Genomic DNA, 27667 nt, shown 5'->3' with positions numbered 1-27667 from the left:
ACATGTAATCTGACCTGCATGTATGGGATCTCCATGGTCCCCCACACTTGACTGTCGTGGGGGTGAATTGCTTTTCCGAATATTAATACTACATTGGCAGAATTGGAGTAATTGAGGCGATTGAGGTAATGGAGGCAAATGTCGTATACATTATGAAGTGTATAACATACTGTCTCTACTATAATTCAATAAGAATGAATGCAATGTATACAATATACAATCAGCAATACAACAGTCAAATCACAGAATCACAATAAAACCCCCAATACCAATAGAAAACCACAATAAAAACGCAAATAGTCGTGAACAGAATCAAAAACAATATCTCCATCCCCGTCGCCGCCGACATATAAACCCATCCCGCCAAGAACTTCCCATCTCATCCCCCCTCGAACCCCTACCACACCATGACCGACTAAACAACCTCCAACCACCGAACAATGGCCCTCCTGTCACGGCCCTCCCTCCGCTCTGTGCGACGGGAAGAACCTGGCGGAAAGAAACATCGCCTCAACCGCCGCCGCAGCTCCCCCGACTGCCTCGACACCACAACCCCAGAAACCAAACCGCGCCCGAATCTACCCTTGAAAGTCGCGCGCCCGCGGACCTCGACTCGTCGCGACTCCTCCGCGTCCGTTGATACGGTCGCCTCCGCGCAATTGGCGACACCGGCTGCTCGCGCCAATGGGAATGGCAGGAGCCGCGCCCGTGACCCCAACACACCTTCGATCGCGACCGACTTATTGTCTGCTCGTGAGTCGCCAGATCCGTTGGATACTATTTCGCCCGCGCCTGCGTCTGTCGCGGTTAAGCAGCGACCTGTCACGCCCGCTGTGACTGCGAAGTCGGATGTCAAGGCTGCTGTTTCGCCCGTGGCTCGTGCGACTCGTCGATTTGATACTCGCGCGTTGAGTGAGAAGCAGGAAACGGTCAACGGTGGTGGGGGTGGCGATGGTGCGGCTGGGTTGACGTCGACGCGAAATCGCAAGAGCGATGTGGGCGACGGCGAGCAGCCTGAGGTGGACGAGAAGCAGGCAGGACGGCGGTCGTTGCGCTCGACCGATACCGGCTCACGGTGTAAGAGCGAGCTTGCGCAGTATTTTCATAGCTATGAACAGATTATCAGTTTGGAGGATCCTGAGCCAGGTAAGTTGGGTGTGATCATGGGTGTATTGGGACACGACTGACTTGGATGTTTTACAGAATCTCTCAATGCCAAAACTACCATCATACTTGTCGATGACCTCTCCCAACCTCTACCCTTCTCCTCGCAGCCTGAGCCGACGCCCTTCGGAAACCCTCTCCTCAAGCTGTACGACTGCGAGAAGATCACACTTCATGAGCCGGCATCAAATCCAACTGCTGTCGACCCGCTGGGTGCAGAGACATACTTCCGCGCGCATCGCAAGTTCGAGCGTCAGGAGAAACAGTTACGAAATATTGAGCGAGACCGCGCACAGCATGAACAGCAGGTCCTGGAACGACTCCTCGACGAGCTCCGCGGTCACGACTGGTTACGAGTGATGGGATTGCCTGGGGTGCACGAAAGCGAAAAGAAGCAGTACGAGCCAAAGCGAGATATCCTCATCTCGGAGCTAGTCGCCCTGGTCAACAAATTCCAAGCCTGGAAAGACGAGGAACGACGCCGCAAGCTCGCCAAAGAGAAACCTCTCCCAACTCTAGACAACGAGTCTGATGCTGCATCCCGCAACCAATCTCGAAAACGCTCCCGCCCTGCCGAGGATATGGACAGCTCTCCAGCACCAGGGACAGACATACAAAGCACGCCAGATCCCAACGACGTGGACGCATTAGCAGCGCGCCAACTCCACCAAGAAGCGCGCTCTGCATCAGCCCCCAAACCACGCAAGCCGTCAACAACTTCCCGTAAATCTACTTCAAACACCAAAACCACCCATACACACGGTGACGGCCACAGCCGTGGAAATATCAATGCAACCGAAACACCCATCTCCGCCCCCAAAACCAGCCCAAAAACAAAGAAAAAGACCGACCCAACTCCACCAAAAGCCCTTAAACAAATGCCTCTGTCCTTCTTCTACGAACCAGTCGTCCAAGATAAACCCTTCACCTCATTCTTCCGCCAAAAGCACGTCCGCGAAGCAGCCATCGCCGCAACAAAGGGTGACCGCCGCGGTGGCTCGCGCTCTTCTCTTGCTTTTGGCCATCCGGTTCCTGAGCAGGTTGAGCACGAGTTCGAGCCGCCGGCTGAACTTCTTACTGAGGAGGCTATCACTGCTTCCCAGCGGAAAAGGCGGAGGCTTAAACGGCAGAGCCAGGGGTGAGTCGTTACTATTTTGAACCAAAAAAGAGGGCGTGTATTTCTGGATTTGTTATGGTGGGATGGTGGTATTTATGGGTTCGCATGGATGCGCATGGTTTTGCTTCTTTTCTTTTCTGTTCTCTTTTACTTTTCACTGTTTCTGTACGATAGCATACTGGCGCTATGGGCATGGTGTTCTGTTTTTCTTTTTCGTTCTCGTGCACTTTCTCATGGACTGGATGTCCCGGCGCGGGCGTCGATTGAATATGGGTTTCGTGGGCTGAGGCTCCCGGGTTGTATGTATACATCTGAGGTTTAGGTAGTAGGTCATTGCATTTTGAATTGATTGCAGAGATGTGGTCTATTCTTACTTTCTGTTTTGATCATTCTGTAAAGGTGTATCTGAAATGTCACGTAGAAAGCAGGTATATCAAGTGAGAATTATGTGAAATGTATACCTGGCTGTCTGCCATTCTCATTCTGTCTTTGTACTTCTGCCTGTGAAGAATACTGAGTTCCTAAGATCTTGTGCTACCTTGTTTCTTTCTTCAGTTGCGTCACTTTTCCACTTGGTATATATACCTACTTCTTCCTCTTCTTCCCTCTTCCTCTTTCTTTCTTCTTCAACCACTTCCACTTTCTATCTTTCTTCTTCCACTTTCTATCTTTCTTCTTCCACTCTTCTTCCACTCTTCTTCTTCCATATATATATACATACATGTCTTTGCGTATATATCATCCTCTTCCACTACCATTTCGTCTGCTCCCATTTTCGCTGTTTTCACAAATGTCTGCTCACTGTTCCACCACTGTCAGCTCATTTCGAAGCTTCGCGAGCCGCCGTGCATTTTTCCACGCTGGGAGTTCACGACTCAAAATCAAGACTGGATCTCACAGAACTGCATTCCTGTGGCATTTCCGAGGACATGAAAGGGAGAGTGAGTGGACATACACTGACTCCTGACGAGCTGCCTCCATGCGTCCGTGACCTGGAGGCACAGCCCGAGATCAACAATTCCTCCCCTTCGAGGAACTTGTCGCACAAGAGAAGACTCTGCCGAGGTGTGACGGTTACACCGACCGTAATAGGAAGTGTAAGGACGTCCCTCGCGACTGGGAAGTCAGATCGCTACGTCACTGCGCTAGCTGATAACTCCCCTGCTACGAGCCGTGTAGCAGCACACTGCTGCTGTGAACAAGGCCGCCAAAAAGGATGGCAATAGCAGGCCGACAGCCCTTGTTGTTCGTCCTAATGATTCTCGCCGTCGGACCGGGTCACCTTGCACCATGGAGGCTGCAATCCGCGACTGAAGGAGTCCTGACTATCGTCCATACGACAATTCTCGACGGACTAAACCGGTTGGTTCTTCCGGTTCGCGCGCGGTACATCCCGAATTGATCTTGGGCATTGTTTTTCTGTCTGTTCGATCGATCATGAACAGCAATCTTTCCGATTTGTTCTGTGCGTGGACAACCACGACAAACAGGACAAGTTTGGCAATCTCACAACCCCTGGCAAACCAAGGCATGAGATCCCCACGGTCAGATGTGCCATGTGAGTTGGGTGAATTTGTTCAGATTCGACATGATTGAATGGTCGACCACACCGAGAAACACCCAAAAACTTTGGTCTTCTTTGAAGATACACGGACAGATAACGATCAGTTTGTATCCAGTCGACAAGGTCAACTCTGCGAGATCAATGTGCCCTTTTTGCCAATCAGGCTGCTAAATATGATATACGACTCAACACAACGTCCGGTCGAGTAGGTGAGATCTGTCTCTCTCTCTCTCTCTAGGCCAATCCTCACTCCACAGCAGCTCCGTCCGCTCCGCCAGTTCCACCACCGAGCCATGTCGTCTAAAAAGCGGTAGCGCCCCCTTACCCGCCTCACTGATACCCTGCTTACATGACCACTACAGACGCAGCCGCGGCTCTGTGCCAGGGAGACCACTGATAGTCGACTCGGACTCCGACAGCAACCCTGCTATCCCGGCCCCGTATCCAAACCAGCACCAGCTACTAGGTGACCTTCTTCGTGCATATGGCACAGACAGTGTGACCGAAGTGTACTACGCTACAACCCCACGGTGAACATGGTCCTGATGCTAACACAATATGCTATAGGAGCCGGGAATTCATCGCCTCGTTTGATCGGACCGCCACCCCAGACCGACAGCACTGGGAGAGATACCTCCGCTTCTTCAAGCTGCTGGCCCACGAGGCAGACCCTCGGGTGGATGAAGATGCACAGCCGGTTCACCGCCATACCCTAGTGGAGATCCCAGGCCTCGCCATCAAGCTCAAGCCCTACCAGGCCTGGGCCGCATACTCCATCCTCTCTGAGGAGAAGCGGAAGCGCGGAGGCTTCCTGGCCGATGAGATGGGGCTAGGAAAGGTCCGTACTAGCAACCGCTGCGTGTCTACGCCCAAGTGCTCCACTGACTCTCTTCCATCAGAATTGCATTGAATTGAAGGAGGAGGAGAAAACATCTGGATATGGGAACTGTTGGACTCATCCCCTGACTTTTTCGAGAGATTACAACGTGTTGGGATTGTGGATAAAGAGGGAGATGTGTGGCCTCCACCTCCCCCTGTTCTCGCTTGCGCAAGCAGACTGCCGCTCTGCACGCTGGATGACAACTTATCGAACGAAGCGAAGTAAGACCTCTAGTCGGCAATATTCAAGTGCTGGCATACATGGCAATGATATAGGCGAACAGAAAGCGGAAAGGATTAATTGATTCGTCAATCTAGCTTGTCTTCCTTGATAGCCTGAAGGAATCACGCCCTCGCTGAAGAGAACCGATTACAGAGATGGGTCCATCACAAGGTGGCCCCTAGGAACTACGAAACAGGCAGGTTACTCGTTTGCACATGGCATACGCGAAAGTGGGAGTGAATCAAACCGACTACCTGGGACGCATGGCATCCACGAGCTCAGCGAGATATCAGTGATATCAAGTCACTGTAACCAATAGAGATCTTCACGCCACGCATTGTTTGTTCTGTTTTGCTGTGGGCTTATTTGCTCCTTTTATACTTTTTTTCCCTTGCAACTGCGAAGCCATTTGGCTGGCCAGGTTGATAGGCGCCGGTGCGATGCCATGTGGGTGGCCATGTTCCTGGGTCATGACATGTAGTTCATAGCTACAATGCCAAAAAGAATACTCAATCAGAATCCAAAATGTAGCATAAATGACTCATGCGCCAACAACAAATTGGGCTACCGGAGCAAGCCATGCAACTCCGATCGATGTCCGACGCCTCCTGCAATTTAGTGCGGCAAAAGACAGTCAAGACCAACCGAAAGCTCACAGCTCAAATTAGGCTAAACTAGCTAGACTAAGCTTAAAAAATCTCAGCCTTAAATCCGCAGGGATCAGCGGAACCCGCCGAGAGAATTTTCCATCGACCTTCCATCAAATATGATCACCATTTGATTTGCAGTCTATATAGAAAACATAGTATTAGCAGACCGACATCGGAGAGAAGTTTTCCATTTTCCCCAGTTTTCAACGACATTTGAAGCATCAGACCCAGTAAACTAAGGCTTTTCCGTAAATTTCTATTACGTCGCGCCCTGGTGATTCGTTGCGACGGTCCGCGTCTCGGCGCTCCACTTCCGCTTTTGGTGGCGGTTTCTTATTCTTCAAGAGCTTTGCAACTTGATTTTGATTTTGAGATTTTCATACTGTTTTTCTGTTATATCTTTCTGCTCTTGTCGATCTTTGTTTGTTTTGTCTTTCGTTTTGCTTTGATTGGTCCCGAGATCTATACGGCGTGTCTGCTACTTTCGATATTGGCTTCACTATGAGCTCATCTGCTGCTGATTTGGAGATTGGCTCGAGGGAGAAGAGCTTGGATCTCAATCAGGCTGATTTGGATGCGGATCTCCAAAAGCCTGATAATGTACCGCAGTACAAGCAAGATGCTTTTGGTGATGAGGAGTTTGCTGAGGTGAAGTACAAGGTTCTAAAGTGGTGGTATGTCTGCATAGCTTCGATTTTGTGATAGCTCTGTGACTAAATTTGATTTATCTAGGCAATGCGGTCTGCGTATGTGACGATACATCATTTCCCGAGTTGAATCCGAGTCTAACATTTACCAGTTATGGTCGCCGAAACCGTCTCCCTGGGTGTTCTATCGCTGCCTGCTGCTGTCGCAGGCCTTGGATTTGTTCCGTATGCTTGTCCTCTCTTCAAGGTCGGACGAAAATAATGGAAGCTAACATCATTAACAGTGCGATTATTATTCTTGTCTTCCTCGGCTCGTTGGCCACGTATACCGGATACGTGATCGGACAAATGAAATGGAAATATCCTCACATCTCGACAATGGCCGATGCAGGCGAAGTCCTGGCAGGGAAATGGGGTCGTGAAATTCTGGGTGTCGCGCAAACCATCTTCCTAGTCTTCGTCATGGCCAGCCATCTGTTGACCTTTACGGTGGCTATGAACACCATCACTAACCACGGCACCTGCTCAATCGTCTTCGGCATCGTGGGCATGATTGTATCATTCATCTGCTCTCTGCCCCGAACCCTGGTGAAGATGTCATGGCTCTCCCTAGTTTGTATGTATATCCTGTCCCTCCCGTATTTAAAGTATAAACTAACAACCTCCAGCATTCGGAAGTATCATGACCGCAGTTCTGATTGTCATGATCGGCGTCGGAATCGAGAAACCCGGCGGCCGCATCGAGGTTGCCGTCGAAACAAACCTCTACCTCGGCTTCTCGGCTGTCTGTAACATTGTCTTTGCTTTCTGCGGTCACGCAGCTTTCTTCGGCCTGATGGCCGAACTGAAGAACCCGCGCGACTTCACCAAGTCCCTGTGTCTGCTGCAGGGTATCGACATGGCACTCTACATCATGGCCGCTGTGGTCATCTACCGCTATGCCGGTGCTGACGTTACCTCGCCTGCTCTGGGATCTGCCGCACCTGTCGTCGCTAAGGTTGCGTATGGCATTGCCTTGCCTACTGTAGGATCACCACTACACTAATATCTATGGATTGGATGCTAATTTTGTCTTTAGATCGTCATCGCTGGTGTTATCAACGGCCACGTCGCATTCAAGTACGTATACACACGCATCTTCCGTGGTACGGACCGTATGCACAAGCGCGATGTCGTCGCCGTTGGCTCTTGGGTTGGTATTTCTCTTTCGCTGTGGATTTTGGCCTGGATTATCTCTAGTGCCATCCCAGTTTTCAGCAGCCTACTCAGTCTGATCGTATGATATACCCCATTCTCGATGTCGATATTGCTCAAATATCTAACTTCCTACTCCAGACTGCCCTCTTCGCCAGTTGGTTCACCTACGGCCTGAGTGGGATTTTCTGGCTATTCATGAACAAGGGCCTCTGGTTCTCCTCGCCACGAAAGATCGCTCTCACAGCACTGAATGTCTTCGTCATTGCGGTCGGTGCAGCTATTGTATGTCACATCTTTACATTGATCTGTTATTGTTTCATTACTAACATGCATATAGTGTGGTCTCGGCCTCTACGTCTCCGGCAAAGCAATCCACGACAACCCCAGCAGCGCAAGCTTCTCCTGCGCTAATAATGCTTAACTCGACATAAACGATTACCGCTAATTTTGCTTGGCTTGCATCAAATGGGTTATAGATGGGGTGTTCACGGCGTTACAATCTTGCATCTTGGGGCATTTACATTCATCTTTTTGTGGTGGATACGGCGCTAGTTGGGAGCTGTCGTTAGCTAACCTATGGCTTATCGGCCTTGTATACCTACTACTGCTATTTTGCATATCATACTGCCGCGCAGATGACTTTATATAGACTTGTACAAACATATATGCATTGGCTATCAGTGAATATCGAACCATTGCATCCTTCAATCTTTATTTAACTGGACCGTTTTGTCTTCTGCGGCATGCACCATCAACAGCCAATCAAGCGGGGCAGGGCACTTAACAAGGGTCCATGCAAATATCTCCAACTCGCACCTTGAAATCCGCGACAATTTTCCCGAAGACCCTTTTCCCGCGCTCTTTGACAAACTTGACGCGCCTGTTGTACGAATCACCGCCCCACGTGGTAGCAAACTTGTCGGGTCAAGCCGCACTCATATCCCGCCAGACGGGATAGTATGCGAGCCACAATCCCGGCGATGTATAAAGTAGAGAGCTAAGATGCCATAAATCCCATGAATTCAGACATTCTACCTGTTCAGGTTATTTACCGCCACGAAAATGGGGCTTAGCACCAAAAATGCCCTGCGGTTCTCGCTCCTATGTCTCTTTACTTCGGCAACGGCGACGAACACACGCAAACCTGTTCAATTGAGTCTTTCTGGGCACATTGACCAGTCTGAAGTGTACTCCTTCGTATATGTCTCATTCGAAGTGGAAGAGGGAGTTACCTCCATCAGCGTGGTGCAAGACTACGCGCTGAAGGGAAATGGCAGTTCGCTCGATCTAGGTCTATTCGATCAACGAGGCGTCGAGGTTCCCAACTCATTTGGTCAATTCGGGACGAGGGGATGGTCAGGTGGAAAACGGTGAGTGCTATCATGATCCAAGTCTTATTGTTTGAGTGTATCAGCAGAGAAGTCAGTGAGCTGACATCCATGATTCCCCCAAGAAACAACTTCACGATCACGCCTGCATGGGCAACACCCGGCTACAACCCGGGTCCTATTAGTCCAGGAACTTGGAATGTAGTTTTGGGTCCCTACGAGTCTACCGCAAAGGGTATTGACTGGACACTCGAAATCGCAATGGGATTTGACCCAGTCAACGCAACATTCACACCGACATACGCCCCCACGAACATGGACCCGATTTGCAACGGTTGTACCGAAGCAGAGGAGTTTACCTGGCAACGGGGCGACTTCCACATGCACACCATCTACTCAGATGGTAAATATACACCCGAAGAGCAAGTTGCAATCGGCCAATCTCGGGACCTGTCCTTCGTCTTCCTAAGCGACCACAACACAGACACAAGCAACCAAATCGCTGGCTCAGCCCAGGCTGCATATGCACCGGATCTACTAGTCGGTCGTGCGATCGAGGTCACGACTCGGTACGGACATTGGCAAGCTGTCGGTTTAGACAGGGAGCAAGTCATCGACTGGCGATATAAACCGGGCGATAAGCCTGGATTCGCCGAAGCAGCTGAGCAGGTCCGTCGTGCTGGTGGATTCGTGTCTGTCAACCATCCGTTCGCGGAGTGTCCCGCTTGCAATTGGAGTCTTGGGTGGGAGAGTAATGATGCTGTGGAGGTTTGGAATGGGCCTTGGGATTCGACAGATGAGCAGGCTGTGCAGCTGTGGCAGAAGATGCTTGTTGAAGGGAAGAGGATTACTGCTATTGGTGGTAGTGATTCTCATGCGCCGCCGTCTGTTAATGGGTTGCCCACTTCTGTTGTCAAGGGGCGAGGACGGAGTCAGGCGGCTATTGTTGAGGGTGTTAAGGCTGGGAGGGTTTATTTGGTACAGGGGCCTGGTATGGATATTGCTTTTGAGGTGGTTCCGAAGTCCTTGGTGGCTCCGGCTCAGATTGGGGATAGGCTGAGCGCTAAGATGAAGGATGCTCGTTTTTCTGCTGAAGGGTTAGCTGGGCAGCGTATGTGTCTGATCTCCGATCAAGGATACATTTACAATGCGTCAATCGTGGATCACAAGGAGATTCAGCACGCAGTTCCTTCAGGGGCTAAGTTCATCAGGGCGGAGGTGAGGAACTCGACTAGTGATGAGGTGTTGGCTCTAACCAACCCTGTGTGGTTCTTATGAGAGATCAAAAAGGAGGACGAAAAGAGCGGCAATAGACAAGACAGTCAGCTTGTGGGAAGACAGTGGGCCCAGGTTAACCTTAGAAAGCTCTGATAGCAGAATCAATGTTTCATTCAATAGCTCTGATAGGAGAATCATGTTTCATTCAATCATAATCGTCGTCAATCGGGTAAGCCGAGGTTTGTCTGACATATCAAAATTGTAACAAGAATGCATTTTGATTGTAGATCAGCTCTGTTTGACTTTTGCCTTGGACGACCGGTTCTCATGATCTGCCTGCTTTGATCAATGATCGATGTCGAATTGGCATTCATTCCCGTTGAACATGGGAGTTGGGGCCTTCGGATTCATGTGTTGGCCTTGAGATGACACTGGTGCAATTTCCTCCACTGGTGTTATTGGCTCTAACAACTGTATTCACTTATTCCATGTGAGCAATCGGCCCTATAGAAAACCTGATAAGTGTAGGTGGATAGAACCTTGAGACAGAGTTCAACCTTGGTGCAGGGATCCCAGTGTGGTATTGAAGAGCTGTGTAAATGGATGTGGAGGGAAACCTGATAAGCAGACAGTCAGTATCTTAGCTAAACAGCGTGCATATCATTCACAAGGTTTATGAAGCTTTTCAGAGAGAAGATTAAAGTCGTCAATGCCTCACACATCCGCAGATGGCATGGCTTTCTGGCTAAGGATGACTATACGATGGATTTCATCATGATAAAAGAGGGGGAGGAAGGTGCTGTGTTGAAATAGATGGGACTCACCGCCGGTTTTCTGTCCTTTCAAGGGTAGCGGGTGGGTGTTTGTGCATTAGCTCGAAGATTTGGACAGCCTCATCCTGTGGACTCGGGGTGATTTTCAGGCATCGTTGTAACATTGGAACCATTCAGTCATCGTAAGAAATGATTCTGCGGCCATGATATGGCACACGCGAATCCGCTGGCTTCTTCGCAGGAAGTCGGTCAGAGCTCTCCTCGCCGTAATCCAGAGGTTCAGAGGCCATGTCCTCAGCGACGTGTTTTTTAGAACTCCCTTGTCCCCGTGACTGCGCGTGGGTATCACCGCCCCGAGGAGCAGACTTTGTATCTTGGGTTGGTTTCTTCGCCGCAGGTGGCTTATCTTCCGAGGATGTCATGCGAGCCTCGTACTCTGCATCGTCTGCCTGCAGCTGCCTCTGTCGCAGCAGCGCATGGATCTCGCTGTGTCTGAAGATGCGGATTTGCTCATCGGTGAGCGTGCGCTTTACTCCGTCGGGATAGTATCCGAGGTCTTCGTCTGCGAACTCGTCCTCTGGGAGCTGGTCATTTTGTTGTGGGAGGGTGGGCTGTGGCTGGCCTGGGAAGTGCTTGGAGTGGAAGGCTTGGAGATCATCCTAGTAGAAAACATGTGAGTAGAACGTGAGATTATTGAAATCTTGGGAAACTCACCAGAGTTACATTTGGGACCTGCATGATGCTCTGGTGTCGACGCGAAAGATGAAAGACGCGGTCGCGTGGGGATGCTTACGGTAATACAGTCCGCAACTTACGGTTCGCCTGTGTACAGTAGGTCGAATTCGCGAGATGTGACTTCCAACCCCCAGTCAATAATTTACTGATATCCTTTGTTTGATCTGGTCATTAACTATTTGCATGATCTGAAATATGGAGTATCTTGTGCTGATAACTCTTTGAAGTCATATTTTGTGTTGTCTTGTTCAAAACGCCGCTATTGATGCACGAGGAATACCCGAAGTTTCGATGCACAGCTTAGAACTCCTTTTCTAATGGAATACTAACTACGTTATTTCCTATCTTAGCCTTGACACTATCAAACGTGATCCTTCTTTCTCGCAACGCTCGCAAGTCTATAGCGGCGACCCGCTCGCGGTCTTTCGCGGTAGGCCTTGACAAACTCCAAGCAAGTGAGATATGGAAACAGTTTGAATAGTCCTCTAATAGTGTAGAACCTTTGTCTCCACGCGACAAGGCACGGTTTTGACTATGCTTATGCGAGGAGGCCGCGTAGAGAGGCGGTTGGTCGAAGCGAGCAAGGGCGGTATTTGATAGATTTAGCAGGCCATTCAGACCATCGTGTGCTGGTTTCTGGACACGCAGGACAAGAAACCACCGTGTTTCGTCGTAGTTAGATGCCCAGTCCAGAGTATCGGGTAGTATTTCAAATCTAGGCAGTATTAGCAAATGACAATTAAGGGGATTCGGGGTTTGCTTGAAGTCCAGAACATACGGTGAGATATGCGAGACATGGATAGCTTTCTGTAGCAACTCAGTAAACGGTGCACGTTGCTCAGTGCGAAGGACCACCGGCCGAGACAGGCTAATGTGAAGCGGCAGCTGAGCACCGAGATCACTATGCAACAAACTATGAACGCTGGGCGCGTTCTGATCCAGTGACGTCTCAGCATGGAGGATGAGTTCTGTAAGGAGCGACAGATCCTCTTTTGCAGGATACCCTACCAAGAATTAGCTGCTGACACTAAGTGAAACATGGCGAGGGACTGTAACGCACATTCGAGGTACAGATGTGTCGGCCAGTTGCCTTCTACATGCGGAATCGCGCGTTTTCGACCGCCATGAAGACTGGGGTCATCTTGCACACTTACGCGTGTGCTGGAAGCATAGAGGTCGTGGAACGCTGCAGGCAGGGGCGGCAGCGATGATCCTGGTTTCGGGTCATGACGAGATTTCTTGCATGGGGGCAATTCTCTGGACTCTGACTCTGACTCTGAATCGGAATATTGTACCAGTGACATCTGGCTGTATGTGTTGAGGTGTTTTGTGTGGTCTGTTTTGTGCGGAGAACTTTGAAGTGGGCACCCTATGACCGTCAATTTTATTAAGACTCAACATGGATTTTTGTCTCTGCAATATAGTATATTTTTATTTTCAATAAAAGTAATATATCCTTTGCCATCCGTAGTCATTGTAGTCTTGTCTCCTCTCTCCGACTGTTCTGTGCGACAGCACCTCTATGGACTGGGAGACAGAGCCTAGAAGCGTTCGCCGCAAGGATTGGGCTGCCCAGATGATATGAATTCTATTGAAACCGCCTCTGTCATTTCATAGAATAATTGTACGTAGACATGATCTGAACGATACGTACACAGCTTAAGGCCCCTGTTCCTGGGATGACGTTGGCTTTGTGCAAGCTCAGCCCGGTAGTGTACTCAGACTCAGACCGATTTTGCCTACGTAGTAAAATGCGCACAGAGGTAGAAGAAGACATATTGAGTCTCCTAAATCTCTGATGTTTTATCTTTAAGCTATTCCGCCGATGAAATCTCAAAAATTACGAGCAACTATAGACGTTTGATATGCATCGCGGACTTGTCTGGTCAACACCTTTGCTTTATCCCCGCTTTCAACCTCCATATTGATAACTCGCATAAGGCAGTAGAACATTATCTCTTACCGGCCAGCACTAATCAAATATCCGCCGAGTAACTAGGATTGTGGGGAAAGCAAGGTCCCAAGTATGGCTAGCTACAGATCTGTACAACGTCCAATGAATCGTGCATCTTCATATCGACGAACATTGGTCACGTTGAAGAACTGCAAGTTCCAAAATGCAATGCTCATTCTCAACGCTATAGGTTCCTGGGACTTTTGTCCATCGTTTCGGCTCAACAAGGTTGGTAGATCCAACTCTCGTCTCTAAGCCTCTTTATGTATTTGTTGGTTTAGAAGGAATGCTATATAGAACTGACATGAGCCCGAACGAATGGACGAGTAACCCAATGTCTCCTCTTGTGGATTCCTGACTGCCCCCAGACGGAAGATAATTATATTCAGTACAGCAAAACCTTTGGAGGGTGTGACATTTCCAGTTACCAGGTTTTCCTTGCTAATCTTCTTCGCCTATCCCTTCCATCAACTACTCGCCGTCTTCCCTTCTCATACCTTTTATGGCTGTGGGTATTCCTTCAACACATTGATTCAAGAGTGAAAGATGACAAGCACATCAAGTCAGATGTGGACCAATTTGAAAACACGGCATGTATGCACTCACAGCTTTATCGTAGATAGTATAACCAGCCCTAATACGATTCTACGATCGATGGTCGGACAATGTCATACTGACCGGAGGTTAACCACGATATCCAACAATCGGATGAAATGGAATCAAATCCTGATATCCCTGATGAAAAGTTAGTTCACTAGATCCTGACTCTGCCGCTCGACCGAGTGAATATTTCACATATATAACGACAGACATATTCCTGCTATTTTAGATATCCATTCTCGAGAATCTACAATCCATTTACCAGATACCACAGTCTATCTTGGTAAGACCCATGGCGAATGCTCCCTAACTATGAATTTTGATAACAGTTATAGGCAAACACCATCCCAACAAAATGAAGTCAAGCGGTCTTATATTGTTCCTCAGCATGACGCTTCTCGCCCTGGCGAGTCCTGTTCCAAAGGGTAAGCGATCATAGTACGCAAACATTGTTGCAGCAATTTCTAAATGAGCGAAAGACGATGAAGGTGGCTTCGCAGGCGAAAGAAACATCCTCGTCGGCCGTAATCCACAAGGTAAGTGATCATAGCACACAAACATTGATACGGCAACTTCTGAATGAACGAAAGACTGGGACAATCTCGAAAGAAAAGCGGAAGACATCGTCGCCCGTGATGTGGCTGCTACAAATGCCGCAGATTCTTCAGACCACGGCGGCCCTGGCGGCTACGGTGGAGGACGCGGTGGTGGTGGTTACGGCGGAGGATATGGCGGTGGTGGGCATGGCGGTGGTGGATGGGGTGGTCGAAGGGGCGGCTGGGGTGGTCGTGGAGGGGGATGGTAAAGGTGCTATTGAAATATCGAATCCTCGAGAAAAAGAATCCAACGCGTTAGGACTGAGGGCTAGGGATATGCTGGCAAATACTATAGTTGAGATCAAGAGTGGATTGATTGCTTAGTCTGCCTCAATTAAGCGGCCACTTTCGTTAGGAATTACATCGTTGCTCAGTCTGACACTTCCTATAAAGCACGAGTCCATAGAGATACATTGTTCGAAAGGCTCGACACAGTGACCTTAAACGTACCAAATCAAATGCTTTGGGGAACTTAATATTTCCTGGCTAGAATTTATGCAGAATATGATCAATGTTATAAAGGAAATGTAAGTTAGATGGGTAGGTGGAACCATAGACCCAATGCGTCATCCTAGGAATATTCTATGTAGTATTCTGCCCAGCTGCGGGTAACTACTGGCGGTATCATCCAATGGAGGATTTGATAGGTGGAAGACATCGTTATTGCAAGAACACAAATGCATTTCATCTGTACCGTAGGTCCGTACTCGAGACCCTTCCAATCAATGTTAGTCCATCAAAACAGAATGTAGTGATAAAAATAGTACTATGAGCAAGGAACAAGCGGTGAGAATACAACTTACACGGGGAATTATCCAATAAAAAGCAGTCCATTATTGGCATGGTTGACTCAGACAAGCAAGGGGAGACAATCTAATCCCGGATCTAGACCACCCCTGGTCTAGACCACGCCAGGGGTGTTACTTTGACCCTATAAAGGGGCCGGGTCCCTAGCAATAAGCTTAAATCCTAATGAGCGAGTCATCGGTCGGGAGCCCCGGAAGCGAACACTGAGGTTTTGGCCAAACTGGTGAGGAGACCTCGATATTTCATGTGGAATTACGATGAGCAGATCATTTCGAAACAAGACAGCAGATTGGATGTAGTGGAGGGAGTGGATGAATGGACGGAGGGGATATCGTCATAGGAGTCGATCAATACGTGGAAGTCTCGGATGTGGATGCAACGTCAACCTTGCATGACTTTTAGTCTTTATGTATGGTGAATTATGGGATGTCTTGAGCTAGATGGAAAGTAAAGTCACTATAGTTAAAAAATATTACCTTCCATTATTCCCAGGGCACAAAATATCGGACTATTGGAATAGTGGCGTAAGTGCCTGAGTCCATACGGGCTTACCGGGATGATATCACTCAAACCAGAGAGAGGAAGACTCGACAGGGTCCAGCACTAAGCCTCAATAAGCGGACCCACGGAAATCTGGGGCTAACATCCATGTCGACGGGTGGTACTAAGCGATAATTGGTAAAGTCAAGGACCGATGAAAATTCTAGCGCGCGAACTAAACTCGGATAAAGTCTGATGGGCTCCATGGCTGCGCAAGACGTCACGTCACAGTCGTAGCTTCCTATGTCCCTTCTTTACTTCTACTTCTGCATTTCTCGATTTTCTATACATCTCTTCATTCTACCCAGATCATTCTCAGCCGCTGTACGAGCTCACTGCTCAGCCCCACTTGTTCTACACTTGTGACTTATACTTGTATCGTGTGATCTGCATACATTCACACTTCGCCTACTTCGCCTTGGACCTTTCTTCTTTCCCAAATCCTCTGGAACCTCACAAATGGCTGTTGACTGTATGTCCATGGCTTCGCGCCACCATCCTCATCACCCTTTGAACCAATATGATGCCACATTGGATCGGAGCCCAAGCATGAGTTCAAGCATGGGCAGCAACAATCCATACGCCCGCTACATGTCTCCCGCTCCATCCGCGTACTCCCGACGGTCGCGCTCGGAGTCAGTAAACTCTGCCCCATCGATCTGGTATTCCGGCACACCCGAACATTATCCGGTAGAGCCGAGACGCAGCCAGGACCCATCTGTGCCTCGACGCCGCCGCACTACTCACAACACCCACAAGCCTTCGCGGCACTCGCAGCTTGTGCAACCCGATATCATCGATAAACTAGACGATGTTTCCATGTTCTCTTATCACCACGAGGGACCTTACGATGCTGCCCGTCCCGAACGGAACCGTGTCAGTCAATACAGCCCACTTGAAGCTGTTAAGGAATCCAACGCCGAGGCCCTCCGGGCTACACCGCATCACAAGATTGCGGATGCCTTGAACAGCCACCGTCCATTGGATGGGGTTGCTTTTTACCCTCCCGGAACTACGGACCGGAGTGGTCAGGAGTATACTTACGAAGAGGGCTCCAACATGATGAACGATTTCTCTGGCAACTTTATGCGCCTGCCAGGAACGGTATGTTTTTCTGTCCCTTTCTCAAATGACACTTCCTAATTCTGTTACAGAAATTCACGGACGAAGATTTCAAGAATGACCCGTTCTACAACCGTCCACTGTCAAACCCGTTCTCCTCGCTTAAGAAGAGGATCAGTCTGCGCTTGAAGAAGCGCCGCAGCACTGCCTAGAGCTTTCGTCTTCCGACTCTTTACTTGACGACCTCACGACATGCTCCTTTATGATTCTTATGCAATTTTATGATGCTTGGTTAATGGGATACCTGGATACACTTGGAATTCGGGGTTTGGTGTTGGTTTCTGGGTGGTTTTTCCCCCATTGGTATATGCTCATTGGATTTTGGTTATTGTGATTTTATGATACCAGAGGCTGTTTTGTTTCCCTCTAGGTGCTTTTAGGTGTTTAATATAGGTCTTTGTCAATATATCACTACTGTGTTTACTTTGTGGAATATATGACCCTCGTATGTTTCCACCTGATCATCGACATGCCCAGCGGTCAGCCAAGCATCTTGGCCCTTTCATGAGATTCTCACCTGATAATTTGCACATGCGAATGCCAAAGCTCCCAGCGCCGATCAAGAATGCCACGCGTTACACAACGCCGATCCTCTCCATTCTGTGTATCCCTCGCGTCTCCCCAGTTTCCCAGGCTTCATGAGACATCTCCGACTCGCACAGCCAAACCAAACTCTGGACCCCTTGGACCCTTTATGATCTCCTGTTACGTCCCACCTTCTTTTTCCCGGTGATGCTAACGCCAGATATCAGCCACCCCCACTATATCTGACAACCCCGTCTTCCACGTGCCATGAATCTATCCATGTCTACATGTACTTGCAACGCGACCGATAAGAAACGCGGAGTGCCGGTTCTCGTGTGCGTATTACCCCACGATCAGGAACTTGGCTTTGCTTTGCCTTTACTCTTGGATTTGGATTTGATTTTCGCTTCGAGCTTCCCAGATGGTTGCACCCCCTCTTCATGTGAAAGATATCTAAACCCCGCAAGAAGCTAAGAACCACAGTACTTTCGTCGGTCTAAAGCCCGAATTCGAGATACAGAACGTCGGATCCGATATCCGAAATCGAAAACTGCCTACCAACAGTGTTCCCTGCAGGTGGCTTTGGTCGTCTGACTACCCACAAGCAACATACTCTCGGCTTGGATACCCACGTCGTGTTAGCGGGGAAGTGTTTTGCTGCTGGGCAGGAGAACTCGTATTGATTATCTCACCCTCTCGCGGAATACGGGGAATGAGGAAGTGGGAGTGATATCCTACCGCTGGATCGGCTATTCATGGCTTTTGGTATACAACGCACCAGTATCTGATCTTACATCTCGATGGTGGAAATATTCAGGTCGAATCTGCGCTCAGTCTGGCGATAAGAAGGTTTCGCCTTCCTGGGACAGCAGCGCTGTGTTGGAGTGCGCATCAAAGAGAAAACTTGAGAGGATGCGTTTCTTTATGGAAAGGACAAAAATTATGTTGCCGGGTATATTTATAACGCAATTTAGAGTGTACTAAGTCTTGCTAGATTCTAATTTACATGTCGACCTTCCCAGTTTCCGGCTTGGGCCGCCCTGCAGAGATCATGCCATATTAAGCCGAAGGAATCAAGACTCCATTGGCTAAGATCATGCCAACTCAAGGATGTCATATTACTGGTCTAAAATGTCCGTGGTTGGCGCTTTTTTGGTCAAATGCTTAGCATGTCGGCAACCCGCATATCAACGGGTAGTTCCCGCCATGTCGCGCGAATTGGAGTTCACTGTGGAATAAAAGGGTCCTACTTTCACTAAAGCAGCGATGAACCAAGAGTCGGCTTCCCTTGCTTCGTTTCCTCGCATCCAACGGACCCCCCGGATAAGACCCGTTAGCGAAGAACAGCTATCTAACCGAGGCACAATATGCACACGAACCTGGACTCCGTCGGAGTTATAGATTTCTCCATTGACAAGACCCTCAATTTCGGGCATGACGCCATTAATTAGCATGTCACCTTCCTAGTTATAACTGGCAACGTTGCAATCACTCTAGGCCACCGTGTTACCCCGCTTGGCACCGACGAATGACTGCTTCACGGCGGATATCACCGCCAGACGATGTGGAGCACTCTAGCTTCATCGGCAAAGCTTGGTGGCGCGATAATCTCCGGCAAGAAATTGATCTGCATCGTACATGGTCAAAAGAAAACAACATGGACTCGTTAAATAGATGGAATAGCCTCGCGAATTAGGGTGTCGGCTTGGAGTTGAACAGGAATCTCTCACGATGTTGGTTTTGGCCCCCTTTACACTATTAGTGGCTGCGGTCGCTGCTTTGCAGAGTCCACACCGCAAGGCTGCATCTTTGAAACAGTCAGCTAGGACAATTCGCAAGAGAGAAGTGACCTCTAGTCAGACTGAGCCTCAATATCTGAACAAAAAGACAGAGAGTGAGTCGGGACAATCTGTCAATGGATGCAACATGAACAGAAGAGACTGACGTTGAGTAGAGTTCCTCGTCAATGGCACACACTTTCCTCAAGTGCCTTTCGATATCGGCGAAAGTTACTCCGGTCTGCTATCCAACACACCTCATGGAAACTCCAGCTTGTTCTTCTGGTTCTTCCCATCTACCAACCCGGCTGCGGAGAAGGAGGTACGTCGGCATCCGATACTTCACTGAGCTGGTTCTCATTTTCTTTTAGATTACCATTTGGCTGAATGGAGGCCCCGGGTGTAGTTCTCTTGACGGTCTGCTGCAGGAGAATGGACCCTTCCTGTGGCAATCCGGCGTGTATGAGCCTGTGCGGAATCCTTACTCGTGGACCAAATTGACCAATGTTGTCTACATTGACCAACCTGCCGGCACTGGCTTCTCCCCTGGCCCAGCTACGGTACAGGACGAAATTGATGTCGCGAATCAGTTCAATGATTTCTGGAAGCGATTCATTGAAACCTTCAGCATGCAGGGCTACAAGGTTTATATCACCGGAGAGAGCTATGCCGGTCAATACATTCCCTATATTGCTTCTGGGATGTTAGACCGCAACGACAGCACGCATTTCAATTTAAAGGGCATTCAAATCAATGATCCGTCTATCAACGATGATAATGTTCTGATCTATGGTGAGTATTGCGATCTTCCTACTAAACGCACCACCGCTAACTCCCCCTCAGCTCCGGCCGTCCCAGCATTGAACTACTTCTCCAACGTCTTCGGTCTCAACGAGACATTCATGAAAGAAATCAACAAGCGCAACGATGAATGCGGCTACACCAAATTCTTAAACAAAGCCCTAACCTTCCCCCCACCCAAGGACTTCCCAGTCGCGCCAGACCCGAGCAAGCACGGCTGTGACGTCTGGGATCAAGTAGTAAAAGCAGCAACCTACATCAACCCCTGCTTCAACATGTACCACCTAACAGACTTCTGCCCCTTCCTCTGGGACGAAATGGGCTTCCCATCCCTAGCGGGCGGACCAAACAACTACTTCAACGAATCCGCCGTCCAAAAAGCCCTCCACATCCCACCAACAAACTACGCAGTCTGCGGAGGCGACATCTTCCCCAATGGCGATGGCTCAGTCCCCAGCGGACTAGGTCCCCTCCCCAGTGTCATCGAGCGCACGAATAACGTCCTCCTCGGCCACGGCTGGTACGACTACCTCCTCTTCGCAAATGGATCACTAGCTACTATCCAAAACATGACCTGGAATGGAAAACAGGGCTTCCAAAAGCCTCCCGTTGAGCCGTTCTTCGTGCCCTATACCGATGCTCTGGATCGCATTGCAAATGGACATTCGAGTACGCCTTGGACTGCTGATGCTGGTGCTGGTATTCTGGGCACGGCGCATACTGAGCGCGGTCTGACCTTTAGTACTGTCTACGGCTCTGGTCATGAGATCCCACAGTATGTCCCTGGTGCGGCTTATAGGCATCTTGAGTTTTTGCTCGGGCGCATTGATAGCCTTCAGCAGAAGGGACCTTTTACTGCACTGTAAATATTTGCTCCTCATCTGTCTCTGGTGAGAGCATCATAGAGAACTATGCATGTTATTTAGAGGGAAAATTCTCAAAAATGTACAAATCTTACTCTCACGGGCTATTATGTAGATGACGTCATACATATCGGCCCGCTTTAGGCCAACATAACGTTATGCTCGTATTCGTATCTGGAATGCTGCAATATGATTGGGCTTTCTCATGTACACTATAGGCATTTCCCTTTCAGATGTTAATGATATTCGCTCTGTGTGCGACATGTCTGTATCTAATGAGTAGAGTCAATAACGACAATAACGTTATGTCTGCCCCGACTATGTATACATAAAAGAACACTAGACCGACATGAAAAATAATAGAAATCATCTCACACAAGAAAGAAGACCAATTCAGTTCAATTCAAACACTGTACCGATTCTTCCCTTGAGACGTATTCCACTATGTCCACCAGCAACTATTCCATCCCATCAATCATCGCCGCCTATGGCCTCGGTATTGCTCCACACGGGTATTACTTGGTGAAGATGATGGCCAATGCAAAGGGCCAATCGAGCAATATCCTGTATGTCATTCCGAAGTATACATTCAGCCCTATATCGAAACAACGCCGCTAATCAACTCAAAGGCCTCGGGAAAACCTCTCCACCCTGAAAGGTCAAATCTCAGTCCAAGTATGGGACAAACTCGCCAGAGCTCGTGGCGCACACTTGAACGCTATGGAGGGACTTCCGATGTTTGCAGCTGCAATGGTAGGTTATATTCAGTGACACGCTTAGAGTCCCTATATTGGATGCCTTGTCCTAACGCGCATTCTTCCCGCAGCTTGCAGGAAACCTGGCGAATCTCCCAGCGAAGGATATGAATACTTTGGCAGTTGAGTACATCGGTGCGCGAGTCTTATACACGGCCCTTTACATGGGTGTCCGATCGGAGGCGGCGAGTTATCTGCGGACTGGTGTTTGGGCCTGGAGCATTTCGCTTCCGATCTGGGCGTTGTATAAAGCTGGGAAGGCACTTAATGCTGCCGAGTGATCTTGACAGCAGCTACCATCTTGTATTTCAGAAGAAGAGTTCATTTTGGGGTGTTTCCAGTTCTATTCGTAACGACTGCTTTGGTCTGCTATCCATTCGTCAAATGACATACCCTTAGAAAGTCAAAGCTCTCTCTCCTCTTTTCCTCCTAAGACAATTACTACTCTCGACAACACTGCTCTCGAATGCCCACCACCATCGCTCAAACATCAACTGACCAATTTCCCACTCAACTGGTGAAAACGGATCCTGTCCCCGAATATTGACACCCTCGCCACCAGGATCCTCCATGTCATATACCAGCCTCACGAGACCTAATTGATCCTGTGCGCTTTTTGGACGCATGTCAATAGGAAGATTAAACACTTGAATCAACTTATCCCGCGCGCCAGGCCAGGGTAGAAGATCTAGGATTGGATGGTGCGGGACAAGGCGTTGCGTAGGTGTTGGTTGAAGATGGGATGGTAACTCTTCAAATTCGGGCAGATCTGTCACTTGGGCAGAACTTGCTGATGACTTTTCTGGTGATGACCCCAGGCTATCCAAGGATGGCAGCGATGCGCTAGATGATTGAGAAACATTCTGTTGGAAAAATGGACTGATAGCTGTCATGTCCCATATGAGCTCGGTGACATTTAGTCGCTGTGCGACTTTCATTGCGGCATTGAGTAAAGTCAAAGACGGGACTTCTAGCATGCGATCATCGGGGAAGTTGAAGAAGGACGCGTCGTAGTTTTGCAGTTCTGTGGATATGTCGAAATTGGAGTCTAAGTTGCTGGGAAGACTGTCTAGGAATAGGTTTTTGGGTTCGCTCAGCATCGCGTCTTGGTATTCTTGATTTTCCCATTCTAGTGCTGGCTTATATCGGTATATTAAATCTTCAAAAGGAAGGTCATCCAATAGCGGTTTAGAGTATATTGGGTTCATCGCTGTGAGATCGGACGAGGGTGTTTGAGGAAAAATTGGGATGGTTGCGGGATTCTGATTGTTTACTTGGATTGCTTCATCCGCCGACTGAATGAAAGAGGTGAATCCAAGTCCAACTTTCATGGAATCAACTGGGACAATCTGGGCGTGACACGTCTGAGATTCACGCTGGGCTGTGGCTGGAGCCGACGGTACGGCCTGAGGGGCCTCTGTATGATTTGCACCACGCGATTCCAGAGCTTGGATCCGCTCCCTTTTTCTTTTGCCTGTTGTATCTCAGTGATGGCCCTACTTGTTTAAAAGGTACCACTTACGATATCTTCTTTGGGCTAGGATGTTGAGGACGCGCTTCCGTTCCAGGGCATCCTCTTCCAGTCGGGGAGGAACCAAGTCCGGGTTGGCAGACTTTCGAGACATGAGTGGTAGTCTATCTGGCCGGCTTTTTTCTTAGAATTAAAAGGTTTGGATAAAATTCTGTTTGTTAAACCCTGGAGGTGGGATGAGGTACAATCCTTGCAACGTGTTATCGGGTCATGGCCTGCTCGTATTCGGGCAACGCCGAGCCATATGCGGGGGTTACGGTAGGAATGATCGAAAAATTTGAGCAAACCTAAACTCATGAGGTAGATGAAGGCTGAGATAATTTAAAAATGAAATTTTTACTTTTCGGTATGTTGTTCAGCCACCGCCACTTTCTTCATGCGTTTCTATCATTACTATTTGTAGGGCTCAAATGGTCCGTCCTAAACATCCATTATTCTAAACCTCTCCGGATCATTATATCAAGCTATCATTCCTCCTCCTTCACAGACAGAACTTATCAAGATATCACACATTGTGGACAACCACTCTCCACTTAGTGGTGCTTCTTGGCAGAAGCAGTGGAGCTGGGACCGGCAGAGGAGCTGGGAGTAGCGTCCAAGGGGCCGATCCTCAGGGTGCCGCAAGGACTGGTTGGAGCACTGAGGCAGCCACCGAGGTACAGGCCGAGGCTACCAGTCGCGTTGCGGGTTGAGAGGATCTGGTTAGGGCCGTATGCCGACACCAAAGAAGTGGCGTTGTCGGCAAAGAATGTGGAGTTCACTCGGCTACCGATGAAAGTAGCATGGCCGTTGTACTCAGCAGCCAGGCGGGCCATGAGGAAGGAAACCTCGGGGGTTTGGGTGTAGCCAGCAAGACCGATGAAGCCACCAGTGACAGTAGACTCGAATTGATAGGCCCACTGAGCCCAGGCCGAGGTGGTGTTGACCTTGGGGTACGTGAAGTTGCATTTGGGCTGCTGGAAGCTGGAGACCTTGGCGCCGACCTTCTCAACGGCTTCAAGCGCGAGCGTGTTCTGGTTTGAGAGGCCCTGGAGGATCTTCTTGTATGCCACAATAGACGCGTTCTTCGAGCTAGAAGGGAAGTTGGAGTCCACCGTGGAGTTGTAGTAGCCGCCGATGAAGTCAGCCAGACCCCAGGCGAATTCCAGAACCCCGGCGTCAGAATCCGAGGGCGAGCAAGAACAGTTCGCCGCAGAGGAGGCAGTAGCTCCGGCCAAGACAAGGCTAATCAAGTTGAGGAAACGCATCTCTCTTTAGGTCACTTTAAAGGTATACAAGATTGAGGAAGATGAAAGTGGGAGAGAAGAAAGCTTTGCTACGTCGTCCGTACCCGGGCACTGTTTTATAAGCTCGCATAAGTCTTCTCGAGTCATGATCGCGCCTAGCGACGAATGCGGCAAGATTCGCAAATCAGGCGAAATGAAGCTGGAAGATAACCGGTAGTCCTTTTCTTGCTAGCGTCATAGAGGTAAGCGGCAGGGATTGCGCGTGGAACACTGGAGAAAGGCAACTATGGTGTTCAATGATATAGCTATATTTTCGTCAAATGACGTATACCGTTGCATATCTCAACAGGCCAGATCAATTCGCTGCCTATCATCGCAATAAAGTTTCGGGAAACGTGGAGCTCAAGATTTGAAGGTACTAACTGCAGTTGGGGAGGTTCGGGATACCCGGCATGGTGTGGATCATGGCGTCGTAGACTCCGAAAAGTTCACAGTTGCATCCTAAAAAGACCTAGAACCTCACGGAGTATTTAAGACAATTATACCTTACTAAAAAAAAGGTGGATTCTCTAATTGAATCATAATGAAGCTTTGGTCCCACAAGGTAGCAAATTCTGAGTCCTTGCATTTCTTTTTTAGCTGTTCGGATGAGAGCGGATAACCAGGTCTGACTACAAAAGATGTTCTTTACAGTGACTGAATGAACTTCTCAAGTTTAATTTTAAAATTCTGTTGCCTATAAAAAATCTAGAGTATCCAAGCTTGGCGAGCCTGGGGGGAAGTAGTAGATGAGCAACGTAGGAAACACAGGATCTGAAAAACACCGAAGAAGAAAAAAGCAAGTATCCGCTAAACACACAAATATCCTTCCCATGTTTCATCCTATAGAATCCGCCATCAATCATGTACATAAATATACACCGAGTCCATCTATATACATTTCATGTGATGCGCAACTATACATATCCCGCTCAATAGAGCGCTCAGTCCCGTACATAAGATGACGAGACCATATCCACTCCCATATCCCCCGACAATAGAATCCTTCAAGGGATCTGTGCGAAGCAACGCCTCACTGAAAGGGCCGCTAACGACATTGCCAATTCCTCGCCCAAAGGCAATGACTGAAAATATTATGGTCGCATCGGCGGTTGGGTCGACTCGTTGGACCTCATTCGTAATTCCTGACCATGTAGCCGAGAAACATCCTGCAAATAGTCCATATGCAACACTGAATACCAACAAAGTTGGAATTGTTGAAGAAAATCCCCAGAGGAATAACACTGCCAGCGTACTGCCAACGGTGGAGATCGTAATGCAGGTGATTACGTGGTATCGATCTGCTAGATGGCCCATGGTCACGCTGCCGAACACAGACGCTAGATTTAAAAGCATCACCGTGAGCGAGGATATAAAACTAGAGCCTCCGATATTGCGGGCGTATGTTGGGAGATATATGCCCGGTAGGAAAAATCCCAGTGCCTCCATGATGTTGCCAATCTGATAGATGACAAATACCTTGTTGAGAAGGAATCGGAAGTTGAGACGATGGTAGCCGATCGTTTTAGAAACTGGAAGGCGTGGTTTGTGGAAGTATAAGAGCGGAGCAGCTAGAACAAAAATGAGGACGGAGATGACTCTCAGAGTGGTTTGGAACCCAAAATTTGACAAGAGTTTCTCCAGGCCGATCGGAAAGGCGAGCCCAGATACCCCTGATCCAGCCCAGACTATGCCGAATGCAAGTCCTCTTCGTCTGACGAACCATTCGCTCATGTAGAGAATTGAAGGGCTGTATGCTATACAGCCACCGACTCCAAATCCGACACCTTGTGAGAGGATAAGGTGGGTAACGTTCTTTGAGAATGATCCCAAAGCTAGTGAAAAGCACATGATGGTTAATCCTATGATAGAAAACCATCTGCCCATCTTGGGGACGAGAATCATTGCAATAATTACGACGGGACAGCTCAAATAGGAGATTCCCTGTGTGAATCATTAGCAGATGGGCAAGGAGTAAGATTTGGTACTCTAACCGTAGCACATGTTCCAATAACAGCCACCATATCAGAGCCCTGGAAATCTTCAAGGTCTCGATAGTATTTTTCAAACACACCAAAAGCGAAGGCGAATCCTATAGTGCAGTTAGTTAGCGTGTTCTGCATGATTGAAACTTGTCCTGTGTTTATTACCCCATATAAGAGCCTCAAGCATAACACATGCTGCCAGAAACATCCATGCTTGGATTCCTCCATCCACCGGAGGAAGTCTTTCCTCTTCAGTTGAGATACCATCGAACTTTTCAGGACATAAGTGTATCTGGGCCTCGCTCCCAGTTCGTGAGTTGCTGCTGCAAAAGTGTCTAGTCTCCATTTTGATTGTATTCTGTCAGGTTGAATGACATAGCATGTGAGACAAGACAGGAATCAGATTTAGACGGCCGACCTATCCGTTATAACTACATATGTTTGCACCTATAATTAATTTTTGTCACATTGCTCGATGACGGTCAAGGGAGGTCCAAGTTTTTGGAAGGGATGGATAAATCCACGTTAGAGGCCAACCAGGTGACGGGAAGAATTTCCATACGACTTGGATTATAAGGCTGGCATGTAACTTCTGGGATCCGCGGCTTATAGCCGGCAACTTTGCCTCACATCTTTGGAAGTTGGTCATTCAGGCGGAGCCATCTAGCTGATTGTGCAATTGGACCGGGAATCTGATGATTTGACCTAACATAAGTGCAAGTTAATGAGATCACTTTCATGGGTCCACTATGCTGTGTTATGATATCGAACCCCTGTTTTAAATCTCCTTTGACTATGAACACTCTAAAAGGCTCCAACTGACGTGCTTTGTGTGGGGAATAGAAAGATCACTCGGTCTGTGTCGGAGGATTGCTAGCTAGGGCAAACGGAAGACGGCTAGGAACGGGCATGCGAAGGGATTGGAATGTAGGGTACGCGAACTTTTCCAAACAAGGTTGAAAACACCGGAGACTTTATCGATAAGGTGTGTTATATGATATCATTGATCAAGCTTCAAGCTGTATACAGTAGCTTGGAAAGCCCCTTGCT

General features: G+C 48.7%; 12 protein-coding genes across 12 annotated transcripts; 7 read left to right on the top strand and 5 right to left on the bottom strand.

Moving 5' to 3' along the window:
• Nucleotides 1-440: 440 nt before the first annotated feature.
• Nucleotides 441-4755, top strand: PENARI_c006G02869 (acetyltransferase SAS4-like domain-containing protein; the record flags this gene model as incomplete). Its single annotated transcript, XM_022630226.1, has 4 exons — nucleotides 441-1146; nucleotides 1204-2302; nucleotides 4208-4354; nucleotides 4413-4755. 4 exons carry the CDS (start codon nucleotides 441-443, stop codon nucleotides 4753-4755), a joined length of 2295 nt encoding a protein of 764 aa, XP_022489813.1.
• Nucleotides 4756-6098: 1343 nt separating this feature from the next.
• On the top strand, nucleotides 6099-7862 carry PENARI_c006G03578 (neutral amino acid permease; the record flags this gene model as incomplete). The annotated part of the gene is made up of 8 exons (XM_022630258.1): nucleotides 6099-6271; nucleotides 6330-6343; nucleotides 6397-6469; nucleotides 6529-6860; nucleotides 6913-7268; nucleotides 7323-7520; nucleotides 7580-7723; nucleotides 7779-7862. The coding sequence occupies 8 exons, from the start codon at nucleotides 6099-6101 to the stop codon at nucleotides 7860-7862; spliced, it is 1374 nt and encodes a 457-aa protein (XP_022490039.1).
• A 641-nt stretch (nucleotides 7863-8503) lies between these two features.
• PENARI_c006G10452 (PHP domain protein) lies at nucleotides 8504-10047 on the top strand (the record flags this gene model as incomplete). The annotated part of the gene is made up of 2 exons (XM_022630586.1): nucleotides 8504-8811; nucleotides 8895-10047. The coding sequence occupies 2 exons, from the start codon at nucleotides 8504-8506 to the stop codon at nucleotides 10045-10047; spliced, it is 1461 nt and encodes a 486-aa protein (XP_022489933.1).
• An 886-nt stretch (nucleotides 10048-10933) lies between these two features.
• Nucleotides 10934-11498, bottom strand: PENARI_c006G01725 (DUF3807 domain-containing protein; the record flags this gene model as incomplete). Its single annotated transcript, XM_022630172.1, has 2 exons — nucleotides 10934-11419; nucleotides 11475-11498. The coding sequence occupies 2 exons, from the start codon at nucleotides 11496-11498 to the stop codon at nucleotides 10934-10936; spliced, it is 510 nt and encodes a 169-aa protein (XP_022489904.1).
• Nucleotides 11499-11795: 297 nt separating this feature from the next.
• On the bottom strand, nucleotides 11796-12799 carry PENARI_c006G06853 (HVSL domain-containing protein; the record flags this gene model as incomplete). Its single annotated transcript, XM_022630414.1, has 3 exons — nucleotides 11796-12210; nucleotides 12274-12499; nucleotides 12556-12799. The coding sequence occupies 3 exons, from the start codon at nucleotides 12797-12799 to the stop codon at nucleotides 11796-11798; spliced, it is 885 nt and encodes a 294-aa protein (XP_022489584.1).
• Nucleotides 12800-14437: 1638 nt separating this feature from the next.
• On the top strand, nucleotides 14438-14854 carry PENARI_c006G10112 (uncharacterized protein; the record flags this gene model as incomplete). Its single annotated transcript, XM_022630571.1, has 3 exons — nucleotides 14438-14474; nucleotides 14529-14585; nucleotides 14640-14854. 3 exons carry the CDS (start codon nucleotides 14438-14440, stop codon nucleotides 14852-14854), a joined length of 309 nt encoding a protein of 102 aa, XP_022489736.1.
• Nucleotides 14855-16451: 1597 nt separating this feature from the next.
• PENARI_c006G04759 (uncharacterized protein) lies at nucleotides 16452-17266 on the top strand (the record flags this gene model as incomplete). Its single annotated transcript, XM_022630311.1, has 2 exons — nucleotides 16452-17096; nucleotides 17147-17266. The coding sequence occupies 2 exons, from the start codon at nucleotides 16452-16454 to the stop codon at nucleotides 17264-17266; spliced, it is 765 nt and encodes a 254-aa protein (XP_022490017.1).
• Nucleotides 17267-19370: 2104 nt separating this feature from the next.
• On the top strand, nucleotides 19371-21084 carry cpdS (uncharacterized protein; the record flags this gene model as incomplete). Its single annotated transcript, XM_022630639.1, has 4 exons — nucleotides 19371-19533; nucleotides 19594-19739; nucleotides 19789-20209; nucleotides 20261-21084. The coding sequence occupies 4 exons, from the start codon at nucleotides 19371-19373 to the stop codon at nucleotides 21082-21084; spliced, it is 1554 nt and encodes a 517-aa protein (XP_022489567.1).
• Nucleotides 21085-21525: 441 nt separating this feature from the next.
• Nucleotides 21526-22117, top strand: PENARI_c006G06127 (uncharacterized protein; the record flags this gene model as incomplete). The annotated part of the gene is made up of 3 exons (XM_022630381.1): nucleotides 21526-21647; nucleotides 21711-21834; nucleotides 21908-22117. 3 exons carry the CDS (start codon nucleotides 21526-21528, stop codon nucleotides 22115-22117), a joined length of 456 nt encoding a protein of 151 aa, XP_022489823.1.
• Nucleotides 22118-22231: 114 nt separating this feature from the next.
• PENARI_c006G00705 (uncharacterized protein) lies at nucleotides 22232-23461 on the bottom strand (the record flags this gene model as incomplete). Its single annotated transcript, XM_022630122.1, has 2 exons — nucleotides 22232-23310; nucleotides 23359-23461. The coding sequence occupies 2 exons, from the start codon at nucleotides 23459-23461 to the stop codon at nucleotides 22232-22234; spliced, it is 1182 nt and encodes a 393-aa protein (XP_022489608.1).
• Nucleotides 23462-23900: 439 nt separating this feature from the next.
• PENARI_c006G06196 (uncharacterized protein) lies at nucleotides 23901-24614 on the bottom strand (the record flags this gene model as incomplete). Its single annotated transcript, XM_022630385.1, has 1 exon — nucleotides 23901-24614. The coding sequence occupies one exon, from the start codon at nucleotides 24612-24614 to the stop codon at nucleotides 23901-23903; it is 714 nt and encodes a 237-aa protein (XP_022489815.1).
• Nucleotides 24615-25726: 1112 nt separating this feature from the next.
• On the bottom strand, nucleotides 25727-26963 carry PENARI_c006G01711 (uncharacterized protein; the record flags this gene model as incomplete). Its single annotated transcript, XM_022630170.1, has 4 exons — nucleotides 25727-25824; nucleotides 25889-26576; nucleotides 26627-26724; nucleotides 26783-26963. The coding sequence occupies 4 exons, from the start codon at nucleotides 26961-26963 to the stop codon at nucleotides 25727-25729; spliced, it is 1065 nt and encodes a 354-aa protein (XP_022489644.1).
• Between the last annotated feature and the right edge of the window lie 704 nt (nucleotides 26964-27667).

This window comes from Penicillium arizonense (assembly GCF_001773325.1).
Source record: "Penicillium arizonense strain CBS 141311 chromosome Unknown PENARI_contig006, whole genome shotgun sequence".
In the NCBI taxonomy this organism is placed as follows: domain Eukaryota; kingdom Fungi; phylum Ascomycota; class Eurotiomycetes; order Eurotiales; family Aspergillaceae; genus Penicillium; species Penicillium arizonense.
The sequence above is the reverse complement of the archived record's forward strand: the minus strand, read 5'-3'. Positions and strand labels throughout refer to the sequence as shown.